The sequence below is a fragment of the Merops nubicus genome, unplaced genomic scaffold, assembly GCF_000691845.1.
Source record: "Merops nubicus isolate BGI_N331 unplaced genomic scaffold, ASM69184v1 scaffold856, whole genome shotgun sequence".
NCBI lineage: Eukaryota > Metazoa > Chordata > Aves > Coraciiformes > Meropidae > Merops > Merops nubicus.
In genome coordinates, this window is record NW_008614102.1 from 44,554 (window position 1) to 71,242 (window position 26,689).

Consider the following 26,689-nt stretch of genomic DNA (forward strand, 5'->3'; position numbering starts at 1 on the left):
TTCCTTGTGAGCAGGATAAGGAGATGTTTCTCCCCAGCTTGCCCTGGGGCTGTCCACAGTTCAGCAGCAGTGAGATAACTGGGCCACCCAGCTGCCAGAGCTTCACTCTGCAAATGCCTCCTAGCCCACGGGATGGCCGGGCAATGGGATGTGCCACCCAGCTTGCACCTACAGCAAAGGGGGCACCTCTGCTGCCCTGCCCCACAGATGCCCACTCCTGCCCCTCTGGTGGGGAAAGCCTGCAGTGCCTGTGGAACCCCCTTGCAGTTTGGTGTTTTATTGAGTGAAAAGGCTCAAACAGCCCCTTGGTGGGGGCACAGCCTGTCTTTAAAACCTCTGTGAGGACACTGTTAAGACACGTGGCTGTCTGAAGAAGCAAATTAACAATTTCAGGGCTTTCATTTGTAAACGTAATCTTAATTATTTCAGCATTTCCTCAGTCTTTCCTATGTCCTTAGGTGCTTTCCTCAGTGCAGAGCGTCTCAATCACTAAAAATGAGCTGTCTGTTATTTCCCATATTGATCGTTTGAATAGGAGTATGAGTGTTTTTATGAAGCTTTTGCAGATTGTCACCAAGGAGATTAAATGCCTACCTGATCTTACTCATATTTTTTATTGATAAGAGGAAAAAAACATCTTAATTATTTGCAAGGTGTTAAAGAGACAGTAGTATGTAGCTGTGAGACCCAAGCCCCTTCTCTGTCTGGATTTCTGTGCATCCTTGGCATATCACATCAGCCTTTTGAGCCCTGTTTCTAAGGTGAGATGGAAGTGCTTTGGTAATTAAAAAAAGCCAAATAAGCCTCCTTTCCTCACTAATGAAGAACACTATCTAAAAGCAAGGTACTCTTCCTAAGCACATGCAGGGGATTCATCCACCGATCACTGACAAAAAAGACAATGTTTATTCCAGTTAATTCTTTAAATAGCTCTATTTGCCTCCTCACTTTGTGATATTCATCTTTTAGCTTTCAATTTGTCATTGGGAGGCACACTAGCATGTGTGTAGAAGAAGATGCTGATTTGGGCAGTTTTTGTGGTATAACTTTTCTTTCCTCTTCAAATTTTACGTGTGCCTTTTACCTGTTTGGTTGGTGGTTTTTTGTTTGGTTTTGGGTTTGGGTTTTTTTTTTGGATTTTTTCTTCTTTTCTTTCCCACTCCTTTCTAAGCAAATCAGACGACCTGTGAATCTGAAGACACAGATTTTATTCCCAGTTGTGCCAGTGCTAAGTGGCCATATTTAATGGTGGAAGTGCAGAGAAGGGATACCCCAAGGCTCTGCACTGCCTGCCCAAATTATGTAGCATGGAAATGTCATTTATCTCCTGAAATTAAGTGCCATGTACTCAGATAACAACCTCCAGCTGTTATCAGTATAAATGTATCTGAGCTGGGACATTTTCCTATAGGAAGTAGAAGGCATGATATTTAATTTCTTGGTAAGGGGGATGTTTTATTGGGTGGAAAAAGGATAGAAATAATGGTGTGCTACTTCTCCACCAAACTTTTTGGGGTTTTTTCCTAAGTGGAACAGAAAGGGTTAAAGTTTTAGCAGCAGGCAAGCAGTTAATGGTTTATCCATCCCAAGGTTATGAATGTATGATAGCATTTTATGGCAGAGCAGACAGTCTGCACCACAACATGCCTTCACTCCACTGGGACAGAACACTGCTTGGAATTACCTGCTGTGCTGTTACTGTGACCCTCTGGGCGCTCTGTATTTGGCAGCTTGTCCTCAGGTTTAAAACAGGTAAAAAAAAAATATAATTCTCCTCTATTTGAGCTCTTTGGGTTCTTTTTCTTTTCCTTAAATATTGAAACGTGATTCCTGGTAAACATTATTGCATCCATGCTGTATACTTGTTGTGTGGATACATTTTTCTTCTTACACTGATGTTTAAAGAAGTAGCCCAGACTTTGTCTGCTGTAAAACGAAATAGGATGACAAATAATCTCTGGATTATTTCCCTTGTAGCATGTTGACACTGTACATGAGTCCTCTGATAAATCTTTGAGAAATGCCTTGAAATTTTCTCATTCTTGTGGTAGAAATTTGATTTATTCTTCAAAAGGAAAAATAAACTTCTAGCTAGTCTAGCAAATTATGTTCTAAAAAGGAAACAGCTATATATATATTTATGTTTGCATGCATATAAGCAAAACATGCTGTATAGCACCTGTTCATGTTTTCATTACAACTTGCATTATAGAAAAAATTGTTGAAAGAATATCAGAGATATTGGTTTATATTCTATACCTGAAAATCACATCAACACCCCCTTGTCAGCCACTTCTATGTGCAAACATGGAGCAGAAAACTGGTCAGTGTTTCTTCTCAGCAACATTCTTACTATAGTGGCATGATACAAAATTATGCATGGACCTGTATTCAAAATTCATGGAAAGAGTCAGATATTCCTGGCTGTTTGTCCAGCAGGGAGTCAAATATGATTGGAGACCAAGAAGCTTAGGGAAAAGTTTATATGAGTATACATTAGGTTACATTTATTTCAAGAGTTTTATCAGATGTTTATAGTGAGGGAATATACTCAAGCCCAAGAAATGGCACAGAAGTAAACAGCAATTATTTAACATACATCAGTAATAATCTACCATTGCTAAAGTAAGTATATTCCCAGTGCTTTCTTTGACTTGAGGGAGCGAAACCCAGATGAGATAAGAGCTAAATCTCAGTGCAATTTGGGGATACATCTCCTTATGTCTAGGATTTACACAACTGCAGGCAAAGAAGCTGCTAGAACTGGATTTAAACTGCAGCTCCTTCAGGGATGAAGAATATCTCCATACCCATCCAATGTGTTGTGCACAGTAGTAGTGTTTATTTAAAAGAATAAATAATTGTATTAGCATTAACAGTTCCCAGGATGTTTGATTTAAAAAGCTCCAACAGTTCATGATAACACACTATTACAGAAGAATCTTTCAGTAGTTTTATACATGATCAAAATCAATGTGATTTTGATATGATTAATGTATGCAAAACTTAAAAGCCAATGACAAATAAAATGAAGATGTTTTCTGAATCTTAAAATAACACCAGAAGAACCCCATGATTTTAAGCCAGTGCCACAATTCCTGAAGCCTCATGAGTGGGGTAGAAGTGACTGCATTAGACAAGTCAGGAATTGATGGTTGAGAAGGACACAGATTTCCCTCTGAAACAAGAAGCTGCTTTACCACGGTACCTGAGACCTTGAACAGTAGGTTCATAAAGGTTACCAGGAAGCTCTAAAGAGAGCCAGAGTTGTGCCTAGCACTAAGAGACTCCCCAGGTGTCACGTTGTTGTTACAGAGGGACTCTTTTCAGGGAGGCAAAGGTGAGGCTGATGCTGTTTGCTGCCTGCTCTTTGCTGCACAGGCTGCGTGGCAGCTCTGTCTGCACCTCTGGGGGCAACGCTGCTCTTTCCACCCTACAGCTCCAGGCTTTGCTGTTCTGCTGCCTTCAAAGGAATGTCAGCCCCACCTTCCTTTTCACCTTTCCCTTTCCTCACATGCCTTTTGCAGCCTGAGAGTAATAGCACCAAAGCCAGACCCCCCAGTCCAGCCCAGCTGTGGAAACAGCCCCATCACTGCTGCTCCTTATTCCAGTATCATCACAGAGATCTGCCTGTAATGAGGCAGCCTGAAACACAAATGCTAAACAGCAACAGCATGAGGGAAAGCCAAGGGATGCATGCCAAGAACTGAATTACCCCCACCACGTGGCACATCCCCTATAGCCTGCAATAATCATCCAGCTACTGATCTTTCCAGGCCTGAGGTCCACCACCCTCATCCATCTGGCAATTTCTGCTGCAGAACACCCCTTAGAGTTTGCCCAACACAGAAAATGCCACAGTATATTCAGCAGTCCTGAATATCACATGAATTCTAAGATCTTCAGTTTCTCTGCTGTTGTTTATACTGTGCTTTTTTTTGTTTACTGAAGCTGTGGCAACCTGTGAAATGACTACTTTAAACAAAACCCAGTATTTCTGCCAAAAGACAGAATAAAAATTGGCACCCATCCTGGAACACGGATAGAGGCTGTGACTGAGACTGAGGCATGAGTTTGCATCTGTTTTATCCTATAATGCCTGTCTTAAATCAGAGTATCTCTGTCTGATGCTCAGATGTGTGACTATCCACGTTGTTGTTACTGTTCCATGTCCCTCATTAGTGGGAAATCTGTGGCTCTGTTTATTCTTCTTGCTCCTGTGAAATGCTGAAGAAGGAGTTTGGGCTTTTCACAGGTTCAACAGCTTGAGCTTCTTGGCAGTCTGAAGGGCCTCACCATCACTTCTGCTTGTCCAGCAACTGCACAAATCTGTTTCCACCTATATTGTCATGAGAAGGCAAATTACATTGGAAAGCTTTGACCCCACATTCAAGCCATTGGTTTTAGGGTTAAGGAAGGACCAGTGACTGAGGAGATGCATGAGACCATGGGTCACATATGGTTTTTAGCTGAAGCTTCAAATCAATTTGTTTTTTTCCTTCATCAGATTAGAGAGATATGTGTTTTTACATACAGGTTAATGTATATATTTGTGTCTTGATTCTTTATTCACACAGAGCCTACAGGACCCGTGGTACCTCCGTGCTTCTGCCTGAACGGTGGCGTCTGTCAGGAGGCAGCCTGCATGTGCCCAGCAGAGTGGGTGGGACCTCTCTGTGAGATAGGTCAGTACAAGCCAGGCAGCACGGGAAGCTCCTCCCATTTCAAGAAAACACCCTCCTGATTGCTTTTCACCCAAAGTCTGGCCAGCCTTGGGTGGGAACTGATGAGGAGATCACCAGCAGGTGCCCCCACCTTCCACATCAACTTGGAGGCAGGGGAAGAGGCCATCTCCATAAGAGCTGACTGCTGGTGGTGCAGTTGGGAGGTTTGATCACATAGTGGGTGTGGGTTCTGGTTATCCAAAGGGGCTCTCTGACTACAGCAAGTAGAGGTCATAGTAATGTTGGGATAAGGTTAAGCTGAGAGGAATTATGAGGTTTTTCTGCTGGAAATTACTATGTGATTGGAACTGGATTGATCACCTGGGTCCTTCCTTCCTCCATGGCCTGGTTTTGGAATCTGCTCCCTTCTTTGTTATGTTATGTATTGTGAGTGAGTACATTGGCCTATTCATTCCTCCAGTGGTGGGCTACCTTGGATCTCTTGCATGGGATCTAAGACCAGAGAGGGATCTGGCTGATGTGTTGCTCATTTATGACAATATCCTTCCTAGTTGGGCAAGTGGTCAGCAGAAGAACCATCCAGCTTATCACACTACAGGACAATGCCTGTCCTCAGTCTGTGGTGCCACTGGCATGGGTCTTGGATGAGTCAAATTTCCTATGCCTGGCATAGCACTGGCCTGGTTGGCTCCTGTTCCAGTCCCCTCTGGCACAGCACAGCATCCCTGCACTGTTGTAACTGGAGTGAGTGCTCCCAGGTGATGCTGGGAGGGTGCTGGCTCACTGAGCCACAGTACCTCCAGAGACAAGAGGCAAGATTACAATGACCTCGTGCTTTCCAAGCCAACAACCAACACTGTGGGCAGTGTGACACAGATACTGTCATGTGTTGGCTGTGCCTTTATCAAATGAACTCATGTGCTTGCTCAGAAGGATGCTGAAAGATAAAATTTTGCCAGCAAAATATTCTTGGTGAAGACTGCCAGGTGGATGGAAGCTTCAGGTCTCCCATGCAGTTTCCCTCATGGCAGGATGGGCAGCACATCCAACAGACAATGACAGTTTGTATAGTCTCGTGATGGATTGGAGCTTTTGGCCAAAATGTTTCAGAGATGTTGGCTGAAATGAAATAATCATAGCTGGGGTTTTTCCATTGGGAACAAAACGTTATGATGAGGCTGTAGTTTCCTACGTTCACTTCTCTGGTATTCTGATTTGCTGTGAATTGTCTTAGAGAATAAATTTTAATAACTGTGGTTATTGAAATACGTGAGGTAAAAATGTTTGGACAGGCATCATTAACTTGAAACAATAACAAACATTATTGCATTTAAAGAATCTGAGTTTTACTCCTGTGTTCCTGAGGAATGTTTTTACTGTCTATCTGTCTGTTGTTCCACCTTCCTGGCAACTTTATCTTGGTAACCAGTTTCAACTAAATTTGCTAGATGGTTACAGGTCTTAAAGGTCTTGAGATCCTACGAGTTTTGCACATATCCCTAGCTGGGTACAGAAGATCAACCCTGTAAATGCCTCACTGGGAAAAAGGCAAGGAGACTTTTGCTGGCAGTGAGGAGGTAGGGGCCATTCAGTTCAGTCTGGCCACTAAGATGCATAACTCTAAACCACCCATGACATTTGTCTCCTCTCTACCAGCTAACAAAATACAGATGTGTAATTAATGCACTGGGAATCAAAAGGTGAATGTAGGACATGGAGGTGGAGCAGGGGCTGAGGCATGGTGGGGCACAAAAAGTGTGGGAAGGTAGCTCCACAAGTGTTGGGGAAGCTGGACGGAAGTGAAGTTGGGTGTTGGGGGTATAGAGGAGGTGATCTGGTTTGTTGCCAACAGGAGAGAGCAGGGCAGTGTAGGTAACTTCTGTAAACCAATTACTTTCACACCAATGGTGCTGGAAAATTTCCAGTTGACTTGTTCATTCCTTTTGGATATTATGTCATGGTTACTTTCCTTCACAGATCATGACAAAGGGCCTGGTTTTCTTCTTTTTGTGTTTAAATTCTGGAGCAACTCTACTGAAGTTAGAATATTTGCAATAATCTGAGATTAGCATCAATGGGGGGAAATACATCAAACAATTTTATTTTAGAAGACATGAAGATAATTGGTAACAGCATGGATTTACAAAGGGCAAATAACATCTGACCAATCTGGTTGCCTTCTGTATGAAAGAACTGGCCATGTAGACAACAGAAGAGCAACAGATGATTACAGGTGACTACCTACCTTGATTTTAGAGGCACCTTTGATACCATCTGCCTCAGCATTCTTGCTCAGCAGGTGAAGATGTATGGGTTGGGTGAATGAACCATTAGCTGGGTTGAAAATTAACTCAACAGCCAAGCTCAAAGGGTAGTGATCAGTGACTTGATTGGGATATTGTAAAAGCAGAGTAACCTGCTGGTCAATACTAGAGCTGGTAGCTTTTAATGTCTCCATCAAAGACCTGAGTGATGACACAACATGACCTCTCAACAAACCTGCAGACAATACCCAACTCAGGGTGGAGAGGAGGTGTTGTTGACACAGTTAACTGCAGAGCTCAATTGCAGAAGAACCTTGAGAAATCTGAGGATCATGCCAACAGAAACCTCACAGTATCCAACAAGAAGTGCCAGTTTCCATGCCAGGGACATTGGGGTTGACCAGTAACTTGCTGGCAGTCCCTGGAAAGTACCTGGGAGTGGTGGTGGATGCTGAGTTCCATATGAACCAACAGCATGGGTTCATTGCAGATAAGGCAGAGCAGCTGTTCTGTGTGGAGGGAGGCACGTTGTCAGACACTATGATCCTCTTCTTCCTGGCACTGGCAGAGGCATCACTGGGAAATATGTGCTTAGTTTTTGTCCCCTGCACCCCAGGATAAGAAGACTTGGAGAAGCTGGAGGGAGTCCAGCAGGACATGGTGAGAGGATGGTGAGTGGCCTAGGTTGGGTGGCCTCCAAGGAGCATGTGCAGGAGCTGGGTGGGAGTTGCAAAGACCATTGAATCCAAACTGTTCTTGGTAGCACCAGAAGGTAAAGTAAGGGGCAGCACTCATAATTTTGGTTAGAAAGGGTGCATGGCACTGGAACATGCTTCCCAATGTGGATGTGGAGTCTTGGTTTGGCCTAGATGCCCTCCAGAGGTTCCTGCCCCCTCATGTTTTTGAGACACCTCGCCCTGCTAATCACCTCCTGGCAAATGAGGTTCAGGTATGGTGCTATAAGGCATCCCTCCCATCATGGCTCAGGGTGATCTGAGGACCATCTCCTGCTCATTGTCCAAACCCCATGTGAAGCAAATGTGCACTTTTGCCTCCTGCTGTACTCTGTGGCATTAGGTTACCCAGTCTGATTTCTGCCTGGGTAACAAGACTCTGGAAGTGAAGCTTTATAATCTTTTACAAATTTTCTAGGACCAAGGCAACGGACATAGGAGAGATGGTAAAATGTACATGCTTTTAGGGTTTTGGTCACTTCATGAATATCACTTGTAGCAGCTCAACAGCATGGGCTTAGACATCTTAGACAAAGATTTACCCAACTGCTTTTATTTCCTTTAGGGGAAAAGACTCAATGAGTTTTATTGTCTAAATATATTTTATTTTTGAAAACTTATCCTTGTATAAAAAATAGTTGATCTGGATTTATGTTTTCTTTTCTTTCTGTACAGTTAATTTCTGTGAAGCCAGTACTTGCACAGTGAACACTTCTGACAGCATTTTATTTTTAAAAATTAATCCTTGAATGAAAAATACTTGATATCTGGATTTACCTTTTCTTTCTGTACAGTTAATTTCTGTGAAGCCAGTACTTGCACAGTGAACACTTCTGACAGCATTACAAAAACCCTTACTTTTGGACGGATTATAGTGGGGAAATATGGCAACTCCAAAGAAAAATGTGAACTCAGCACTGTGAATGGTATGTGTTCCTTTCCTTTCACTCCTCCCTCCTTCCCAGAAGTAAATGTAAGGCTTGTGAAAGATGTTGGGTCATTAGACCAGATGAGAGGTGGGTATCTGAAGCCAGAGCAGCACAACAAACCTTCCCTTACAGGTTTCTACCCCAAATGCAGAGAATTTAAGGTACCCAAGCCAAGTTGTGTCCATGCCTGTCTGGGACTGGGCTGAGTCAGTTAATACCTGTTCCTGAACAGACTTTTGATACAAAACCAATCTATTTATCCCTGAACATCCTATATTCAGGACACTTTCCATGACCTGTGGTTCCAGGAGCTGTCTGAGCTTTCAGGGACCTTGTAGAGTAAGTGTTGCACGGCTGCTCCACGTGCCCTTTGCATTTCTGCCACAAAATAGAAACTATTTTTTTTAAGGGCATGATAAAAAGTCTTTCTGATAGCTCAGAGCTGATGCCCATGCCTCCTGCTTCAGAGGTGTGTTTCTGCAGCTTGAGTGTAACTAATCCTGTCTGAATTTGGCATGAATATTATCAGCCACTCTGGTAAGATCGTGTAGATGAGGATAAAACACATGTTCTAAAAAGAACAATAACCAGTTAAATAATTGATGGTCACTTGCAGCACTGAAAGACAAATATCTTACATGTAAACAGAAAATAACACTGGACAGGGTGTCACACCCACAATATGGTTTTAATTCCCAGTGAGGTCATATGCATGTGAGAGAATGCTTCTGGACTAAATTCATCTTTTTCTGCTTTTATAAAATTACAGCTAACACTTCAATAGCCATCCGGATGTGCTCTAGAGAAGGCAGAATTCCTACTTTAGAGCCCCCCAAAATTCTGTACTGTAATGAAGATCTGGACTCTCTAGCATCACAGGTAATCTTAAATTACTACTTAAACATTGTCTCAGATTCTGCCTCATCCCAAGCAGGCAGAGAGTATGGACGTGTTATGTTTCCTACAACTTTGCAGAAAGCCAGATGAATGACCCAAGCCTTTTTCAGTGGCATTCTTGGCCTGATTTCCAGTGGTGATTATTTTATTTTTCTTGGTTTTGCCCACACACAGCATCCCATTTCACATTTCCCAGCTGGCCAGCAATTTTCTCAGTCAGGTTCCCAGTTCACAGCAAACACCTCTGAACGGAGGGGATACTGATCCAGGGTATCAAATTGGCAAGGAAGTGGAAGGGATTTGGAGAAGATTGGGAGGAGGGGATGAAGTGATGCTGACACCAACATGGTAGGAAGGATTAAGAGCAAAGCCTTTCCATTCAGTCACTGAACATGGATGCGGATGAACTGTCCCTCAAGAATTCCAATTCCAGCTCTCTTGTATGAATGAAAAACTCTTCCTGATAAAATCCATAAACCCCTACACCTTACTTTAAGGCTTAAATCTGCCCTATTTACAAAACATAGAGAGCTGGACATGGCTAAACACATTACAGACAGTGGTTGCTCCTCTTCTGCTTCTGCACTTCAGTTCTTTATCACTAGTCCCAGTTGGAAAAAAAAAATTGCTTGACTATTGTACTTTGAACCCAATGCTTCACCTGCCTGGATATTTTGATCTTAAACCCTTGAGCTCAATATTCTATTTCTCCAGTACCTAGACTTCATAAGTGCTTCAAATGTCAAATATCCTCTAAAGTATTTCACAATATTAGCAGTAGCTGTTTCTAATGCTGGTAGGATATAACATTAGGTTGCAACACAAGGTTATCCTGCTGCTGTTAGTAATTTGGGGTTTTGTTCTGAGCTGTGAGGCCCTGCTGCCATCTAGTGAGCCCAGGGTGGCTCGGGGGCCAAAGGGGAATGCTTGGAAATGGGTGAAGATGTTCCTCCTAGTGACCCAGAGCCCAGGTTTAAAAAGATTTTAGAAGATTTATTCCTTTCAAATACAATTATGTCCTTTGGATACAAGGTCGTGCTGGAAGTCAGAAGTAAGAACAGTGAAAACAGACGTCCATGAGGGACTGTTTGTTCATGGTGTATCTGCAGATGCTTTCAAGTCCTATAAACTCCAGTATTTATAAATGCAAATTTCCTTCCTCCCTATGCAACACATTCACCTTTCTCTCCTACCATCCCAAGCTTTATAAACACTTCAAAGCCTCTCGATTGAATTAATCTCGATTCTTATAGCTTCTCAAAAAATTTGAGAACAACTCAGTTATTGATTTAGTCTATTCATTGATTAGATTAGAAAAAGGGTGACTTTATACACTATTTAATTGGTCTCCACAGCCTACAGAGGAAAATGTCCTGCTGATTAGCAGCTTTTCTGTCTCTTCAAGTTTTATTGTTACCTATCTGTACTTTCATATAACATATAGCTATTGCTTCATCTTTTTTTGTGTGTGTTTAGACTCTCAAGACACTATAGACATTGACATTAAGTGCTAACTGACTCAAACTGGACCCAACCAGTGCTTCTGGAAATTCTCCTTGGTATCTCCAGTACCAGATTTTTTTTTTATTTTATTGATTTCCTAAATTTATTCCAAGATGACACTCTATACAATGAACTGAAGTGAGGATAACATTCTTGGTGCAGGTTATGAGTACTGTGTTGAGAAGCATGATTATTGTCGATGACATTCCTCAAGTTCCTTTGATGGCTTTTCAAAAAATTCCATTCTGGTTATTTAAGGTGTACAGAATTTTATAGGCTCAGAAGCTCAATGACCTCAAGACAAGAGGAGGTCCTGCTGCTGTCTACACCTACCTCATGGCAAGGTGTGGAGAACAATAGGGCCAAGCTCTTCTTCAAGGTGCACAGTTTCAGGGCGAGCAGCAATACAGACAAGTGGCAACATGGAAAATTCCAGTTAGATATGAGCAAATATTTCCCTTTGAGGCTGTTCAAGCAAATCAGGTCTCTGAGGGAGGTTGTGGATATTCAAAATGAGTCCCTGACCAGCCTGGAGTCAGCCAGACCTCCAGGTCTACCTTTCAACCCTGTGAGTCCATGAAATCACCTCCTAGGGAGACTTTGCAAGTGCCATGTACTTGAGCAGAAATAATTTGGACAACCAATTACTTGTATAGTTTGATTTTATGTGAGACTGCTACACAAGTGGTGACTTCCTTTCCTTTCTGTTAAATGGCATTTTCCTAACAGGTTGAAACCACAGACTTCAGCCACGTGTCAGCTATTGCAAGTAACACTCTCATCCTCACCTCCATGCCAGAGCAACTGACCCCACACAACATCTCTGCTGCTGCTAACATTGCCGTGCAGATCCTGAAAATGCCAAATATTTCCAAAGACTCTCAGGTGAGCCTTGCTAAGACTAAAACAATGCTTGTGGATTTACTGCTGGGTGAGTTCTCAGAGCTGAGCGTAAATCTGCTTCTTATCAGCTCTTTAGACTTGCATATACCTGGAATTCTAATACGAGCATCATTTGATGTTTCAGTTAATGATTCTTATTGTCTAAATTAATAAAAGTGTGGCATTTATGAATTCATTGGCACAAAGTTTGTGTTCTCTCCAATGGTATCCTGTATTTTGTTTACTCTGTGTACTTTCAAGCAATGTTTATGAAGTCTTTACTATGCCCACCCACTATGGAGAATATGGGGTGATTTATTTCAATTGCATTTGAATATTGCCTTTTTTTTTTTCCTGCTTGTCTCAGGCATCTGTGGCAGTAATGACTACAGTGAGTCAACTCTTGGATGCCAGTGAGAAAATATTCAGCCACAACAATCTTCTCAATGTTACAGCAAGGTAATTTTAGCTTTTGTAAATTTTTTGGGGGATGTAGTAACTGAACCTGTAGCCATATTTTAACAAATAATAGTAACTACTACCCCATTCATGATTTCAACACAGTCTCACGAAAACAATGGAGAAGTTTTCTTTGACTGGCAACATCTCACAGCCCAACGTTGCAATCCAGTCTGCTCCACTGAAATTAAGTTCCTCTACAGTTCTCTTTTCAGCACAGAGAGGTAAGTCTGTCTATGTTGTTGGATTTACCTGGACAAGGTGGTATGTACCATAAATTCTAATGCACCTACTGCTAATTTTTGCAGATACAGCACTGGGATATTATCAGCCAACAAAACTAGAAATACAGCAAAATGTCCCTGGGCTCTCTAGTAATCACAATACTGAAGTTCAGATACTGCTCAACGTTATAAATAACAGTAAGTTCTTTCACCTACTGAAAACTGTGGCTGGGAAAATTTTGAATGAATATTCACTAAAATCCTCCCTTGAAAAAAAACATCCTTAGCCAATATAAACAACTGCATGTTGTTCTTTATGCATGGGGATGCCATATGGGGGTATGAGTAATGTGCATGTTAAATGAGCTGGATAATCTTATTTATAGATTAATGCACATGTACTGGCCAGAATGCTGTGGTATTTGGGACTTTTTCATTTGTTTTATTTTCTAAAAATGAAAATTTTTGACCATATCTCAAGATCAAGAACTAGTACAAACATACCTTGCCTGAAATCTGAAGATATCAGCTATTACATCTAAAATTACTACTGCTACCAACTGTCAGCCAGGACACACACATCCTCACACCAGCATACTGGGATAGTCTTTAATAGTACAGACACACCAGATTTTTTCCAGAATCTGTAGTGCTTGGAGGATAAATTGGTGTCAGCCAGGGGAAAAAGAAAACCAAAAAATTTAGTTCCTCTTCTTCATTTGCTGCAGAAGCTGGTGGGTGCTCAGCTCCTTTGTACCTGTGCATTTCCATGACCTAAAAATGACAAGTTTCAGACTGACTGGGCACCTGAAACCAGCAGACTTGTCCTCAGTCTCTCTGTATAGTGACAGTAACACTAAGACAGCACAACATGAGTAAAATAAAGGCAAAATTTCTGGAGTGTTTAGAGATCATAATGCTGGGCATCGTTTGTATTCAAGCCCACAGGGAACTGAATAATTCAGTCCTCTCACCAGGGCTAGAAAAGACTCAAAGAGATAAATATGAAATGCACAATTGTGACATTTTGTACATATAAAGTTCCATTAGTTTCCCTTGATGATCAGATCAGAGAGAGAGATCAAATCAGTCTCTCTTCATCTTAAAGAAAAAGTGTAAAATCAAGGACAAAATTCATTATGTAAACCATGATTTTTGCTTCCTCACTTCCAGCAACAATTAAGATTAGTGATTCAAATCACTTGGATAAAATCTCTTTAATTTGCTAGATGAGTGCAAAAGAAATAGTCCAAAAGTTGGATCTGAAGGCAAAAGTCCAGCTAAACTCTTCTATCCTCTGACTTCCTATTAACTGTAAATGCCTTTGGTATTCCTATTTCTTATTTAATGTTCTTAAAAACCTGGCCACTTGGAATATAATCAGACTTATATTTTGTGGATGCTCCATCACTGGAGGTGTTCAAAACCAGGTCAGATGGGGCCTGTCTAGTGGGAGGTGACCCTACCTGTGGCAGGGGGGTTAGAACTAGGTAATCTTTAAGGTCCCTTCCAATCCAAACTATTCTATTCTATAATTTAGGATATTATTTTCCTCATGACCAGTATTTTCCCCCAGAAATTACATTAAGAGAAGAGTAGTAACTCTTTCCACACTCCACCACAGCAAAAATTGAAGATGACTCTCTTGGAAAAGAGAGAGGAAACTCTTCTCTACTTCATAAATGGATTCTAAACAAAAATGTACTGTAAATATTGGAGGTGTGAAAGAATAGAGCATAGGCTCCTTCAAAAGCACCAGCTTCTCTGATACCTGCTATCCAGACCTACTTTTCTGTTTGCCTCGTGAAGGTTTGTCGGACAATGGAAGAGTTGGCTTTGTCCTGTACCAAAATGACAAACTCTTCCAGTCAAGAATTTACCAGAGTCGCAGTAGTTTCTCCAAACAAATTGTCTCTGGCAACATTGAGGGTGGAAGAACCAGCAGTGTTGAAATAGCCTTCAGCCCCAAGGTAAGTCTGTATACCAGAGTGGATTTGTCCTAGGGTACATTAGTTCTAAATCAAGAATGAAAATAATCCAGGTCTTTGGCAGACAGTTTTTCTTTCCAGAGGGCTATCAAAATTTTTGAAAACAATAAAAAGTCAAGATATGACTGGCATAGCCCAATACACCTACCAATATGGGGAATGTTCATTTTTCATGCCATCTTTTAACTCCTGCTTCTAGTTAAAATCATTGTGTGCTTGTTTTGACTTCCTCCTCCAAGATATTAGTGCTTTCTGGCAGGTAACACTCTTACATGAGTGCCCATTTGCCCAAATAACTGAATTTTTAGATAAGAGGTACTCGTGTTTAGCATGGTTTCTTCAGGAAACAGTTGGAAACATCTTACAATATTTAACAAAGGTTTTAAGCCCAAACACATGGGCTTAAAAACACATGCATGTGATAGATCAGTAACGATCATCATGGATCCCCACACAGTTAAGTAATCTGGGAAATGTTACTTCTAGGGAAATCACTGAAACACTTCTAATTGATTATTTTTGCTCCTATTTCTATTCCTCATTTTGAACTGAACTCCCTAGTACTGTGAGCAGCTGCTTCCACTACTTATTTGAACAACAAGCTGCTTGTTGCTGATTAAAAAGCAGTTTTGATTGAAAAATGGCAGTATGCAGTCTGACCTAGGGCTGCACAAGCACTGCTGTGCTGCAGGAGAGGAGGAGATGGCTCACAACACTTATCATTGTTTGCTTCCTCTTCCACTCCAGATCCAGCTCCGCTTGGCAGTAATTTAATGCGACTAATATCTGAAAGCTTTTGTTTGGCTTACACAGAAGCCATTTGGTAGTTGGTTAGTTGGCACCTGAACCATAATTACCTGAATAATTCACAGAAAGGGGTGATTTCATTGCAATCTTGACTAAAAAAATGGCACACTGAGTTCAAGGTGCTCAGTTATGTTGTTATCGATGTTGTTGATAAAGCTGACTGGAAACCCTGCAAATCCCTTACTAGCTGTCCAGCTGCCCTTTCAGAGGACAACTGGCAGCATGTGCTGTTTGCTGGTATCTGTTGATGTTTCTGTATCCACTTTTTCTCCTTGCAATCCCCACCCACAGTACGACACCTCTGAGCTCCAGCTGCGGGACCACGCCTGTGTCTTTTGGGACTACACCCTCAGCGACTGGAGCACCGCTGGCTGTGCAAAAGGAAGAGACCAGTTCTTGAGATGCAGGTGTAATCACACTACTCATTTTGCTGTCCTGATGGTAGGGCCTCATCCTTTCTTGAATGGGAAGAGTTTGGGCTGGATTTTTTTCTTAAGTTTGGTTGTTTTAAATATTAAGCCTGCTACCATTAAGTTTTATATATTGCCCTCTTGTCCTAACAAGACTGTTTAGGAATGACTGTCTCTCTCTGACATTTGCTATTCTTTCAGTATTTGTTTCAGCCTCTCTAAACAAAACACACCCTGGGTAAAATCACACATCTGTGGTCACTGCCTTCAGCACTGCCAGACTTCAGAGTTTCTACTCTGTCTTCACAGAACAGCATTTCCACCTTTATAGTATTTACTTGTTGCTGTATTTCCCTTTATCTTATGCGTGTTCTTATCACAGAAAATGTCTGTATTCTAGAGAAGATTCCCACCCATTTATGCAAAGACAAAACTATTTTCTGTTTCACTGAGTACACTCACATTTACTTGCTGCTTTATTGTCACTATACAAAGACTGGTTTTGGTTTGTAATTCTTCATAACATCTTACCTTAGACCCATCCTTAGAAGCCAAAAATTCAAAACTCACATCAGTATGAAAAGTTCAACCTACTTTTTCCAGTCTGTGTCACCTTGCATATTTATCTAAATAATTTAATCTGTTATTTTGTTAAATATTTGATTGGCACTGTTAAGTCTTTTTGTGCAGTTCTTCTCAAGCTCCTCTAGTTTTGAGGTCCAGAATAATTTTGTGTGATCTGAATATTTTGGCAGTGGCTAGCAGCAGTCATAACTAAAACATTTTTGTTTCTGTGTGCAGTTAGAAACGCACATTTTAGAAAGAAATTTATCTCTTCTCATCTTTTAACTGATACAATTTGTTTTCTAGGCTTTTCAGATCAAATATAAATATGTGAAACCTCTGGAGTATATTTCTTACATTGGTGTTGGATTGTCCACGGCTGGTCTGGTCATTACAATTTTTTTTCAAATATTCACTAGGTAAGAGTAAAGATGGAAAACTGCAAGTATTTTATGCTAAGTAATAATATTTTGCTCTATATTTTTTAAGGAAAACAAAGAGAGTAACCAGTTTAGAACATATTACAATATTATTGACCAACCAATAATAATAAAAGCAAGAGCTAATCATGTAGTATAGCTTGGGAAGTAAGTGTGGCTTAGTGGTTAAAGTGAAGACATGAGATGTCTCACCTAGATGAAACTTTAACCTTTCTGTTAATGTTAATCTTTGAACGTTAGGATACATCTATGTGATTATTGTTCAATAAATCCAGCTTTGAAAATGTGAGCTTTGAGAAGAAATTATAGAAGAGAGCAGGGAAGAGTCCAATAGGCTAAAAAGCCAAGCCTTTTGTAGGAAACACTGGGCATGGCCACTGACAAGAAAGTTCTTTCCATCACTTTGAAAGGGCAGCTCAGCAGCTATAAAATAACAGGGCAGGCAGCATGTGCCACTGAGGATCAAGTCAAGAGCTGATCCTCTTACCATGGTCTCCCATCATTGTGTCTATTCTCTGGATAATGTCACAGATAGTGACATCTGTCCCCTCTACACTGGGTAAGGGTGCTCTGCTATTTCTGACACATTTTATGTGCCTTGCTGACATCTCTGTTGCTACCCTGGCCCTTGGCAACACAGACCCAGTGCTGTATTATTGCTATGCTGACCCATGCTCCATGTGGAGGTGTTTAGTTCATTGCTCTCACTGAATACCAGGCTGTGAAACTGTGGAACAGTATTCCACCATCAGCATGACCTTTTTGTTTTCCTCTGTGCCCTGAACAGTGGTATTACAATGTCTGACCAGTCACCTTTCTTCTAGGCAGTTACCAGCACGCCTGTTACACTGGTGTCCCCATTTCAAGCTGGTCATTTCAGCCCACGTTCTTATTGCTTAGACTTTTAGCATTCAGAAGCATATAGGTGGTTCTTCAGGTTCTCTTCTTGCTATCCTATTTAAATGTTACTCCTCTTTCTGTTGCCTATTTGATAATTTCTATGCTCTGTTTATAAAATGTCTGTAGAGAACAGATGATTTCAAAGCACCACAATTATACAGCAGTGTAGGTTATGTATGTTGCTTGTGCTAGAGTTTTATTGTGACTTAATTCAAATACAATTGGAGCAAACTTCCTTGATGGATGTGCCTGTGATTAATGGTGTCTTGTGACTTTCCCTTGAATGAGGAGCAAAGTCATGCCAACAGAGTTGTAGATATCATAGATGAATGCATGTTTCTCATCTTGCTTGCACTAATGTAGATTTGGAGCCATTCCATTGAAGCCAATGTATTTAAGATTCTAAGAGCTTCCAGACTCTGCCTTTTAAATGTATTTATAAGATAGCATTTGGGGGTAAAAGTTTATTACTCTCTTGTACCATGAACAAAGATTAAAAACACTCGTCTTCTGCTCTTTCAACTCTTAACACTGAAGAAAAGGATTCTGAAAAGAGCAGGGTGGAAAAAACTGATCATCCTAACTGATGTTGGAAAAGGTCTAGTCCTAAAAGCTGCTGGGTATTCTCTGTTCTAACTGAAATCAGCCCAAACTGATGGATTTGGTAAGTTGTCTGAGAGTTGTCTGAGGTGTGGAATTCTGCAAACAAGTTGTTCCTTTGTTTTCTCTCTATATTAAAAACTGCATACTCTAGCTTGAATTAAGTATCAATGGAAATAAGGAAATACTTTACAATTTTTCTTATTTTGCTCTACTTTTTTCTCCTAAATGTATTCCCACCAACAGGAAAACTCGAAAGCTATCTGTAACGTGGATGTTGGTGAGTCTCTGTTTCTCTATGCTCATTTTTAACATCATCTTCATCTCTGGAATTGAAAACCAAAACGCCAGGAATCACAGCAGCAATACCACCAGCTCCTACCAGCAATACCTTCCTTATGATACGGCCAGTAACACTTTGCTCACATCTGACATGGTAGATCCTCCTGCAGACTCCTGGTGCACGGCCGTGGCTGTCCTGCTGCACTATTTTTTGTTGGCAACATTTCTGTGGACAGCCCTCAATTCTGCACACTTGTACTTACTGCTGCTCAGAGCCATGAAGCCCCTGCCTGGACACTTCCTCATAACCATGTCAGTAATCGGATGGGGTAAGGTTTAAAAGTCGTAGATCTGGCAACTCTTACCAAAGTATTAGTACATGGAGCATTCTGGGAGAGTTGTAAAGATAGGAGGTCAGTAAGGAGCAGTTATAATCACTGTGACTCTGGTTTAGCACAAGGTGATTTAATAGATAATCTCCTGTTACTGCTCACACTACCAGTATAAACTGAGCTTGTTTTCATCACTCTGATACAGATACTTTGTTCACTAGCACAGCAACACAGGCATGCTGTGTGCAGGAGAAATTTTCAAACTAATCAAGGCATTCAACAATGTTTCTGTCAACTAAGCACAAAATCTTTCAGATATGCTGGTTGCATGTAAGGACTCATTCTTTGTGTGGCTATCTCTGAGATTGCTCATGGCCTCAGCGAGAACCTCGCATACATTTCAAGCAAGGGGTGACTGACATTTAACATTAAGTCAGTACAGCAGTTAGCAGCAAAACTGCAAGCAGGAAGGGAACTCCTTGGAGGACAGCAGGATGCAGACAGATGCCCACTATGTGAAGTAAAAAGCTCAGCCTCCTTCAAGAAACTCTTCTAACACAGTGTACAGGAGAATCTGCTTTTTCCACGCTGTGTAATCAGCTCGCGTGGCCTGTGCTTTCTGATGGCATCTACCAAGGAGTTTTAGAGCCTGATTGTTTCATTACTAGATTTTGCATTTGTGTGGAGGTAGTGTCAATTCCTACATGTATTTTTTTTTTTTTAAGAATTTGGACTGCATGTGCCAGCCAGAAAATGTCCAGGAAAGCTGTCCTGCTACACATCACTGTGCTCTGTGTATATTTGCATGCAGCAAATACTCAGCACTCTGGATCTTTATTAGGGCTGATGGAGGAACAGACTTTAAGAAATATGTTTATTTCCAAGATAAAAACTTGTAAGGGAGGCTTCTTCCTGTGAGATGTGCTGCTTAGTCACCAGGCAGGCAGGAGGCAAGGAAGGCAGGAAGAGAAGCAGAGGAATTGAGGAGGCAAGCCCACACTGCCATGCCTCTCCAAAGGCAAAAGTTGCACTCTGCATCAAGCTGGTAGGGAATATAATGGTGCTTGGTGTTAGAATTCTCTTAAATTGGCTTCTCCCTGCTGACTAGAGGGTAGGAGTGCACAGCTGTAATAAGGGAGCCAGCTACAGCACAGAGTTTGCTCTGTCACCGTGGGTGTTGTCTCTGGAAGCTGTGCTGAAGCTCTTTAACAGCACAAATCAGCAAGCTGGGGACATGACCTGTCCTCAGAAAAAGGGTTTACAACCCTCAGTCCTGCCTTCTCTTTAGGCTGAGGGAAAACCCACTTAGCTTAGTGCAGAGCAGATGAAACAGCTCTTAAAATCTAGGGATTTTAGGAGGCAAGAAGCTATTTGTGTGGAAGGGAGGTACACCTATGCAACTAAATAATAAATTGCTCATATCTCTCCTATTAATTAGGAATCCCTGCTGTAGTAGTTGCAATAACACTTGGAGCTACTTACAGAGAAGGAAAAGCTTTAAACTACCGACAGGAAGAATTGTAAGTTCATGTATTATTACAACATTTGATATCTCACACCTTTTGTGATGGCTTATTATTAATGTAATTGTAGATTTATTGTCGGTATACTAGTTTGTATAGCTAAGTACTTCAAAAACCCCAAACCTCTCCACTCAAGCTAAACATTCACTATAAGAAATTGCAGATTCTCACTAAGGGTTTAGGATACTGCATCCACATCTGCCTTGAATCCTCCTGAAGGGATCCCCTGTGACTCTAAATGGAAGCTGTAGATGCTCTTAGCCTAAGTGAAATTCAAGACCTTCATTTCAATGCATAACTGCATTTCAGTACCTAAACCCAACCCTCCCATTTATTTAAAATCTTTCTGGCCAACACAACAGCCTGTGGTTTTGGTATCTGCATTCCCCTGAGTGCCTGCATGCCAAAGCAGGACACCAGCCTTGCAAGGTACCTTGGTGATATTGGAAGCTACTGAACAAAGGCAGATTTCTTTTAGAAATGTAAACACAACCCCCCTTCCACATGGTAGCCATCTCATAATACTCATTTAGAGAGTGTTGACTTCTAATTTGAGATTCTTTGGCAAAGAAAAAACAAAAAAATATTAAATATTATTGCAGGATATCCTCCTGAAGTTTCCCCTGGTTTTGTTTGAACCTTTGTCCATTAGGTCTTTCCTATTACTCTTTGTGTCTATTATAATATATAATCTGAAGATAAACTTGCATATGGTGGACAGATATCTATGAGGTTAGCCATAGTGCATCTTATTATAATTCTCTATATAGCTTGTTTGATAAATCAAATCATTTTGCATCCCCCAGAGAATGACAAGTATGATTGAAATCCCTCAGTTCTCAAGGAATGGTTGCTTTTTAGAGATAAGTTAACAAGACATAAAGTCCCATGAGGTCTTTCAGGATGAAATATGGAATATTATTTTGGTTTGGTTTGTTATTCTGAATAATGTGTCTAACATCTTTTGAAATGGCCTCTCTTTATATTAAAAGTTGCTGGCTTGCAGCACTGGATCAAAATCAGAATTTCAGCATGCAAAAACCCATGTTGTGGTCATTCCTCTTGCCAGTAACTCTCATACTCCTGTTTAACATCACCATCTTCATCAAGATCAGTGCCTCTGTGATATGGAAGAAGAACAAGAACTTGACAAGGTGAGATGGCATAGGACTTTTCAGATCTGTCACCAAATGTATTCCTCGGTCTCTTGTCACCAGTTCAGACTTATCATAAACTCAGATTTTTGGCAAAATAATTTCTTTTAAGGAAATGTATATTCAAAGCAGTCAGAAAACAACCAAATAAGAACAAGAATGATGAATCTCTCAGCACATCTAAACATCAGGCCAGTTCTCTAGCAGCTCTGAAGCAGATTTACTTGCTCAGTTTTACATCCACGCTCCACGTATTGTCACAAGCTGCGTGTCACAAACCCTGCAGTCTACATTGTGTTATTTAAAAAGGGACAACTTTGTATTAATCCCACAGAATTGATCTGTTCAACAAAATTTTGTATTATTTCTTCATTCTTTTTATGCATAATTCTCAGGGTTGGAGCAAACAAAATACCTCATCTCTGATTCCTCTCAAGCTTGGGAGGAACTGGATATCCAAACTTCACTGGAAGCTTATTCTGATATTGAAAACTGAGCACATTCAGATTGGATTTATAAGCATTCTAAAAAGCTCACAAAAGTTAACATACTAATTTTCAGTGTTTCTTGTTACCTTGGTAAAGGCAAATTTAAAATTCACCTGAATAAGAGCTATATTTTGCAATATAGCCCCAAATAAATAGAAAGTTTAAAGCTCAAAAAGATGGAGAAAAAATCAATAACATTTTGTGTGTGTGTTTCTAGAAATAAAAAGGATTCCTTTATGAAAAAGAATAGAAACTTTAAAGTTCAAAAAGATGTTAAATGGTATGGAGAAAAATTCAGTAATTTTTTTGGTGTGTGTTTCTAGGAATAAAAAGGATTCCTTTATGAAAAAGTTGATTGGCACTATCTCTATAGTGGTAGTGCTCGGAATCACCTGGACAATAGGCTACCTCATGTTAATAAGTCATGAAGACACAAGCCTTGTTTTCAGCTACCTGTTCTGCATCTTGAATGCTACACAGGTAAAGTATTTCGCTTTTCTGAGACTAATAATTGAGAAGATGAGAAAAAAAATGCATTGGATTTATTTGTTCTATAGCTTGATGTAGCCTGGGAAGTTGTTGGAAAACATTTATAAGGGTTTAGAATTTTTGTGCAGAAGGGGATGCTGTCCTTCTGGTCTGTCACATTCAAAACTCTTCCTTTCGTGTGCATCAATGTGGGGTTTTATTTCAAGGTCATCGCTGAGAAGACCTTCCTGTCTGAGTGGCTTCTGTCATACCAAATCATATATAAAACTAAATTCAGAACAAATATTTGGAAAAAAAAACTTCTGCATCAGCTGTGGGCAAGAGTCCCAGGGAAGTAACAAGAGCTTCATGGCTTGAAATGTTTCACAATGATCCTGGATAAAAGCCTACAAGAAAGAGCTTGCCTCTTTTTGGGGAATGGCCAATGGCCCTGCTGGATTCTTGGCTTTATAGTCATATAGGGCACATAAAGTATGAACCACTTGCATTATTAGACCCCTGAATATTTTCTACTAAACAGCTAATGGGAAATAGCTGAAAATCCCCCAGTTCCCAAACATTAAGTTGTTTACTATCAGTTTGATCTACTGAAAACTGAGGGTCTGTACATCAGTGAGGAACAGACCTGCAAACTCTCTGTGCAAAAAGTGCTGAAGTGGTTATTGCTAAACTGATGAATGGATTATATCTGTGATTTAAAACTGGATTAATGAACACAGAACAGAGACCCATTCATTTAGAACCATCACCCTTGCTTATTCTATTATTTTTAACCCAGAATACTCCTGATTAATCCTTGAAATGAGAATTTAGAAGAACTGCTATAGAAATTTTGAAATCCTGCCTCCCTCTGTGTGTGAATAATTGAATTGCAGATAGGACACACCAACCACAGTTAATGCTTACAGCACTCTCAAGCAGGTCTTAACTTCATCCTATCCAGCAGAAGGTATTAATATGATCCTCAGACATGCTAGTTAATCCAGTACAATGTGCACATAAAATGACTACAGTTGCAAATCATGGAATAATTTTCCTATTGAAAGTATTTCTGCTATTTCAAGGTATTTATGTCACTGTTAGTGGTCACTGAAAATTGTTTTGTGGTTGTTTTCCAAGTCAAATACTATTGACTGATCTTTCCTGGTTTTATCAGCAAAATATGAACTCCACACTTTCATTTACTCTGCAGGGACTTCAGATCTGTATTCTGTACACTTTCAGATCACCAATCTTCAGGAAGAAGGTTTCTGAAGTGTTTCCTATTTTCCGGGTGCCCGAGGTACCACTGCACCTGCATTCAAAAACTTACCACGTTTTCAAATCACAGCCTGCAAAACACTCACGGGAAACTTTCCGATCAACCCAGACTTCTTCAGAGAGTATTTCCTTGTCTACCTTCTCTAACTGCAGGGAGAAACCTATAAATCTGTGAAGTGTAATCCTGCATTTTTCATGGTTTGGTTTATGTAGGTCTCACAGATATTTTGAATCATGGACATACTACTTCAACTGCAGGTAGCTCAAAATAGATCATCAGCCAAGACTGCCAGGATTCAAAAGCAGGAGGAGACACAAGCAGGACTGAGCAATTGCTAAGCAGTGCTAGATCCTCTGGTACTATTTGTTCTGCACGTCACAGATGAGGGTCTTTGAAAGGAGCTGAAGTTATTGTACTTCTATACTACAGTGCGGATGTATAGAAGTTGCTCCATTTATGCCCTTCCCATTTTTCAAGCCTGTTGAACACGTTTACCCAGCCTATGCATGTAGCTCTCCTATCCCTTTTGTTAGAATAATTTCAATTTAATTAGAAACCAACCAACCAGCAAATCAACCAGCAGCACAGTTCTTGTTGGCTCTGGGTTCAAATCCTACTTACTACTTCTCTAATACATTGGCTTGGTCTTTACAGAAGAAAAGATCTGTATCCTACAACGGTCTTTTAAATTTCCTAGCTAAAACTTCTTTATTGTAAATGGTAAACTGAGACAAAATAGTCTATATTTGTATGAGAAAATGGAAAAAAAAAAAGTTATGTTTGAAGAAACAGTGTAGGAGAAAAACTGTTGATACAGATGTGACATAGGTCCTGTTCACAGAGAGAGGGGAGAAAAGTTTCTGGGTGTTGAAGTGAGGAGTAAGGGAAGAGGAGAGACCCTTCATGGCTCGAGCACAACCAACATGTGACATGCAAGCAGCTCCTCCACCTCGTGACTGAGCAAAGAGGTACAGCCCACTGTAGTGAGTTCTTCTCTAGGGAATGGGAATAGTGTTTCAACACTTCAATTTTGAACACAGCTCTTTTAGAAAGCTAATAAATACATTGTCTCCATATTATACCAAAAACCTCAAGCAAAAAAACCCAAGACGAATTTGTAATACTGAATTGGAAAAGTGTTGACTTTTTACTAATTCAGTTAAACATCCTGTGAATAAAATGCTGTTACAAAAAAAACCAGACGAGTTTGTTATATTGAATTGGAAAAGTGTTGACTTTTTACTAATTCAGTTAAACATCCTGTGAATAAAATGCTGTTACAACCAACACTGAGCGTGTCTCACCTCACATGAAACATTTTCAGCATAAAAATCTGCAAAAAAATAATTTTTTTTTAATGTGGGGAATCCTAATTTCAGAAATGGAACAAAGCAAAATGATCTTTTCCAGGGTATATACTTAATTGTTACAGGAACAATAGTTCAGCTCTTATCAACACGTGGAGTATATTGATTCTGATAATGTGGTGAACTTTGGTATTCTTTGTGATACGTGGGCACTAAGGATCATAAGTTTCTTCTTGTTAACACTTTGGAAACACTGCATGGATAAAGAAATGCATTGGAAAAGGACTGAATCATCAGTACAAAGGTATGAAACACGAGTGGAAGACAGCGGTGGGATTTCATAAGTCCAGCTGAATTTTATGGTTGATTTTTCATCCCAGCGCTGCCAGCCTGTGAAAATCAAAGCTTGCAGTTAATAACAAATCCTCTGTTACAGTGCTCTACCTGAACCATCATTTACTGTTGCTTTGGCCCCATTTCCCATGTTTTGGCTGTGGCTGGACGTGCCACCTTATTGTTCCAATTCTGGGTTCTTTACCCAGGGTATAAAGAGCCAAAACAGAGTCAAGGTTTTTCTTTATTACAGACATGTGTAAAACTCGGAGCTAGATGATATTCCACAAAAGTAGCTCAGCTCTGTACACAAACTATGGTTTATTTATAGCATTGCATGAACAGAAACCCACCCAAGTTGACTTATGGCTTAATGATTGATACTTCATTTGTTATTGGGCAGTTGTGTTTAAATCAGCATGCCTGCTCCTTGAGGGTGTGTGTGTGGGGGTGTGTGTGTGGTGTCTTCTTGGTCCCTAATTGAGCCAGCAGTCATGATCTGCTCCTATTGCTTTTACTTTCCCCCGTTTTCCCTACCTGGCTGAGGCCAGTCCCTCCTGGCACTCTCCTCATCTTGTGGCCTTTGTTAAAGAAGGTGTTCTTCCTTCGTTTAATCTTTGTTTTCCGGGGTTTAGCAGTTGAAAGAGAATCATCGTATCTAAGGCAAGTGACCCGATGCATGTTTTGTAGTGGTGACGGTTCTCAGCCTTTCCTTCACCACAGACCCCCCTTTGAACACCTTTGTGGCCATGGGACACCAAGATTTAACTCTAGTTTTAAAGCAGTAAACTGCACCAAATATTTATTTCATGAAAAGTCTTCAAATTTGGAGAGGGAGCTGCAGCTTCAGAGGCCCACCCGTGGACATTTCTACGAGCTCGGCTTCCTCTGTGGGCCAGACCTTCCCCACCCCTGCTTTAAGCCTTCGTGGACCCCCCATGATAACACCCCGGCCCCTCAGGCGACCGCGGAGCACAGCTTGAGAACCACTGATGTATTTTACCCTATTTATCATTGCCTGATCAATTTTCCACACTTTCCAGACACCTGAGGGCCGGGGGAAGGCGCACTGCTCTGGGGTACGCCATCAACCACACGACCGTTTGTCCGTGCTCTGGGACAGGGAAGCGGTGACCACAAAAGGGGTGACATTGCCCCAAACTCTGTGTGGTACGAACTGAGTGACTGTGACGCGCCAGGCTGGCCGAGGAGGCGGGAGGCACCGGCTCCCTCA

At 40.8% G+C, this 26,689-nt stretch overlaps 1 protein-coding gene across 1 annotated transcript; it reads left to right on the plus strand.

Moving 5' to 3' along the window:
• Positions 1-1,643: 1,643 nt before the first annotated feature.
• Positions 1,644-23,989, plus strand: GPR128 (G protein-coupled receptor 128). Its single transcript, XM_008942081.1, has 16 exons — positions 1,644-1,752; positions 4,578-4,685; positions 8,478-8,609; positions 9,382-9,491; positions 11,742-11,897; positions 12,262-12,353; positions 12,459-12,577; positions 12,662-12,775; positions 14,387-14,547; positions 15,664-15,813; positions 16,653-16,765; positions 18,533-18,897; positions 20,339-20,420; positions 21,416-21,577; positions 22,389-22,545; positions 23,747-23,989. Exons 1-16 carry the CDS (start codon positions 1,644-1,646, stop codon positions 23,987-23,989), a joined length of 2,373 nt encoding a protein of 790 aa, XP_008940329.1.
• The last annotated feature ends 2,700 nt before the right edge of the window (positions 23,990-26,689 follow it).

Bases quoted from the DNA above. Each gene is read 5' to 3' on its own strand.
- GPR128 (XM_008942081.1), top strand. From the start codon at position 1,644: ATGCCTTCACTCCACTGGGACAGAACACTGCTTGGAATTACCTGCTGT. The intron at 11,898-12,261 runs GTGAGCCTTGCT...TGCTTGTCTCAG, and splicing joins ATATTTCCAAAGACTCTCAG to GCATCTGTGGCAGTAATGAC. The intron at 22,546-23,746 runs GTAAAGTATTTC...TTTACTCTGCAG, and splicing joins GCATCTTGAATGCTACACAG to GGACTTCAGATCTGTATTCT.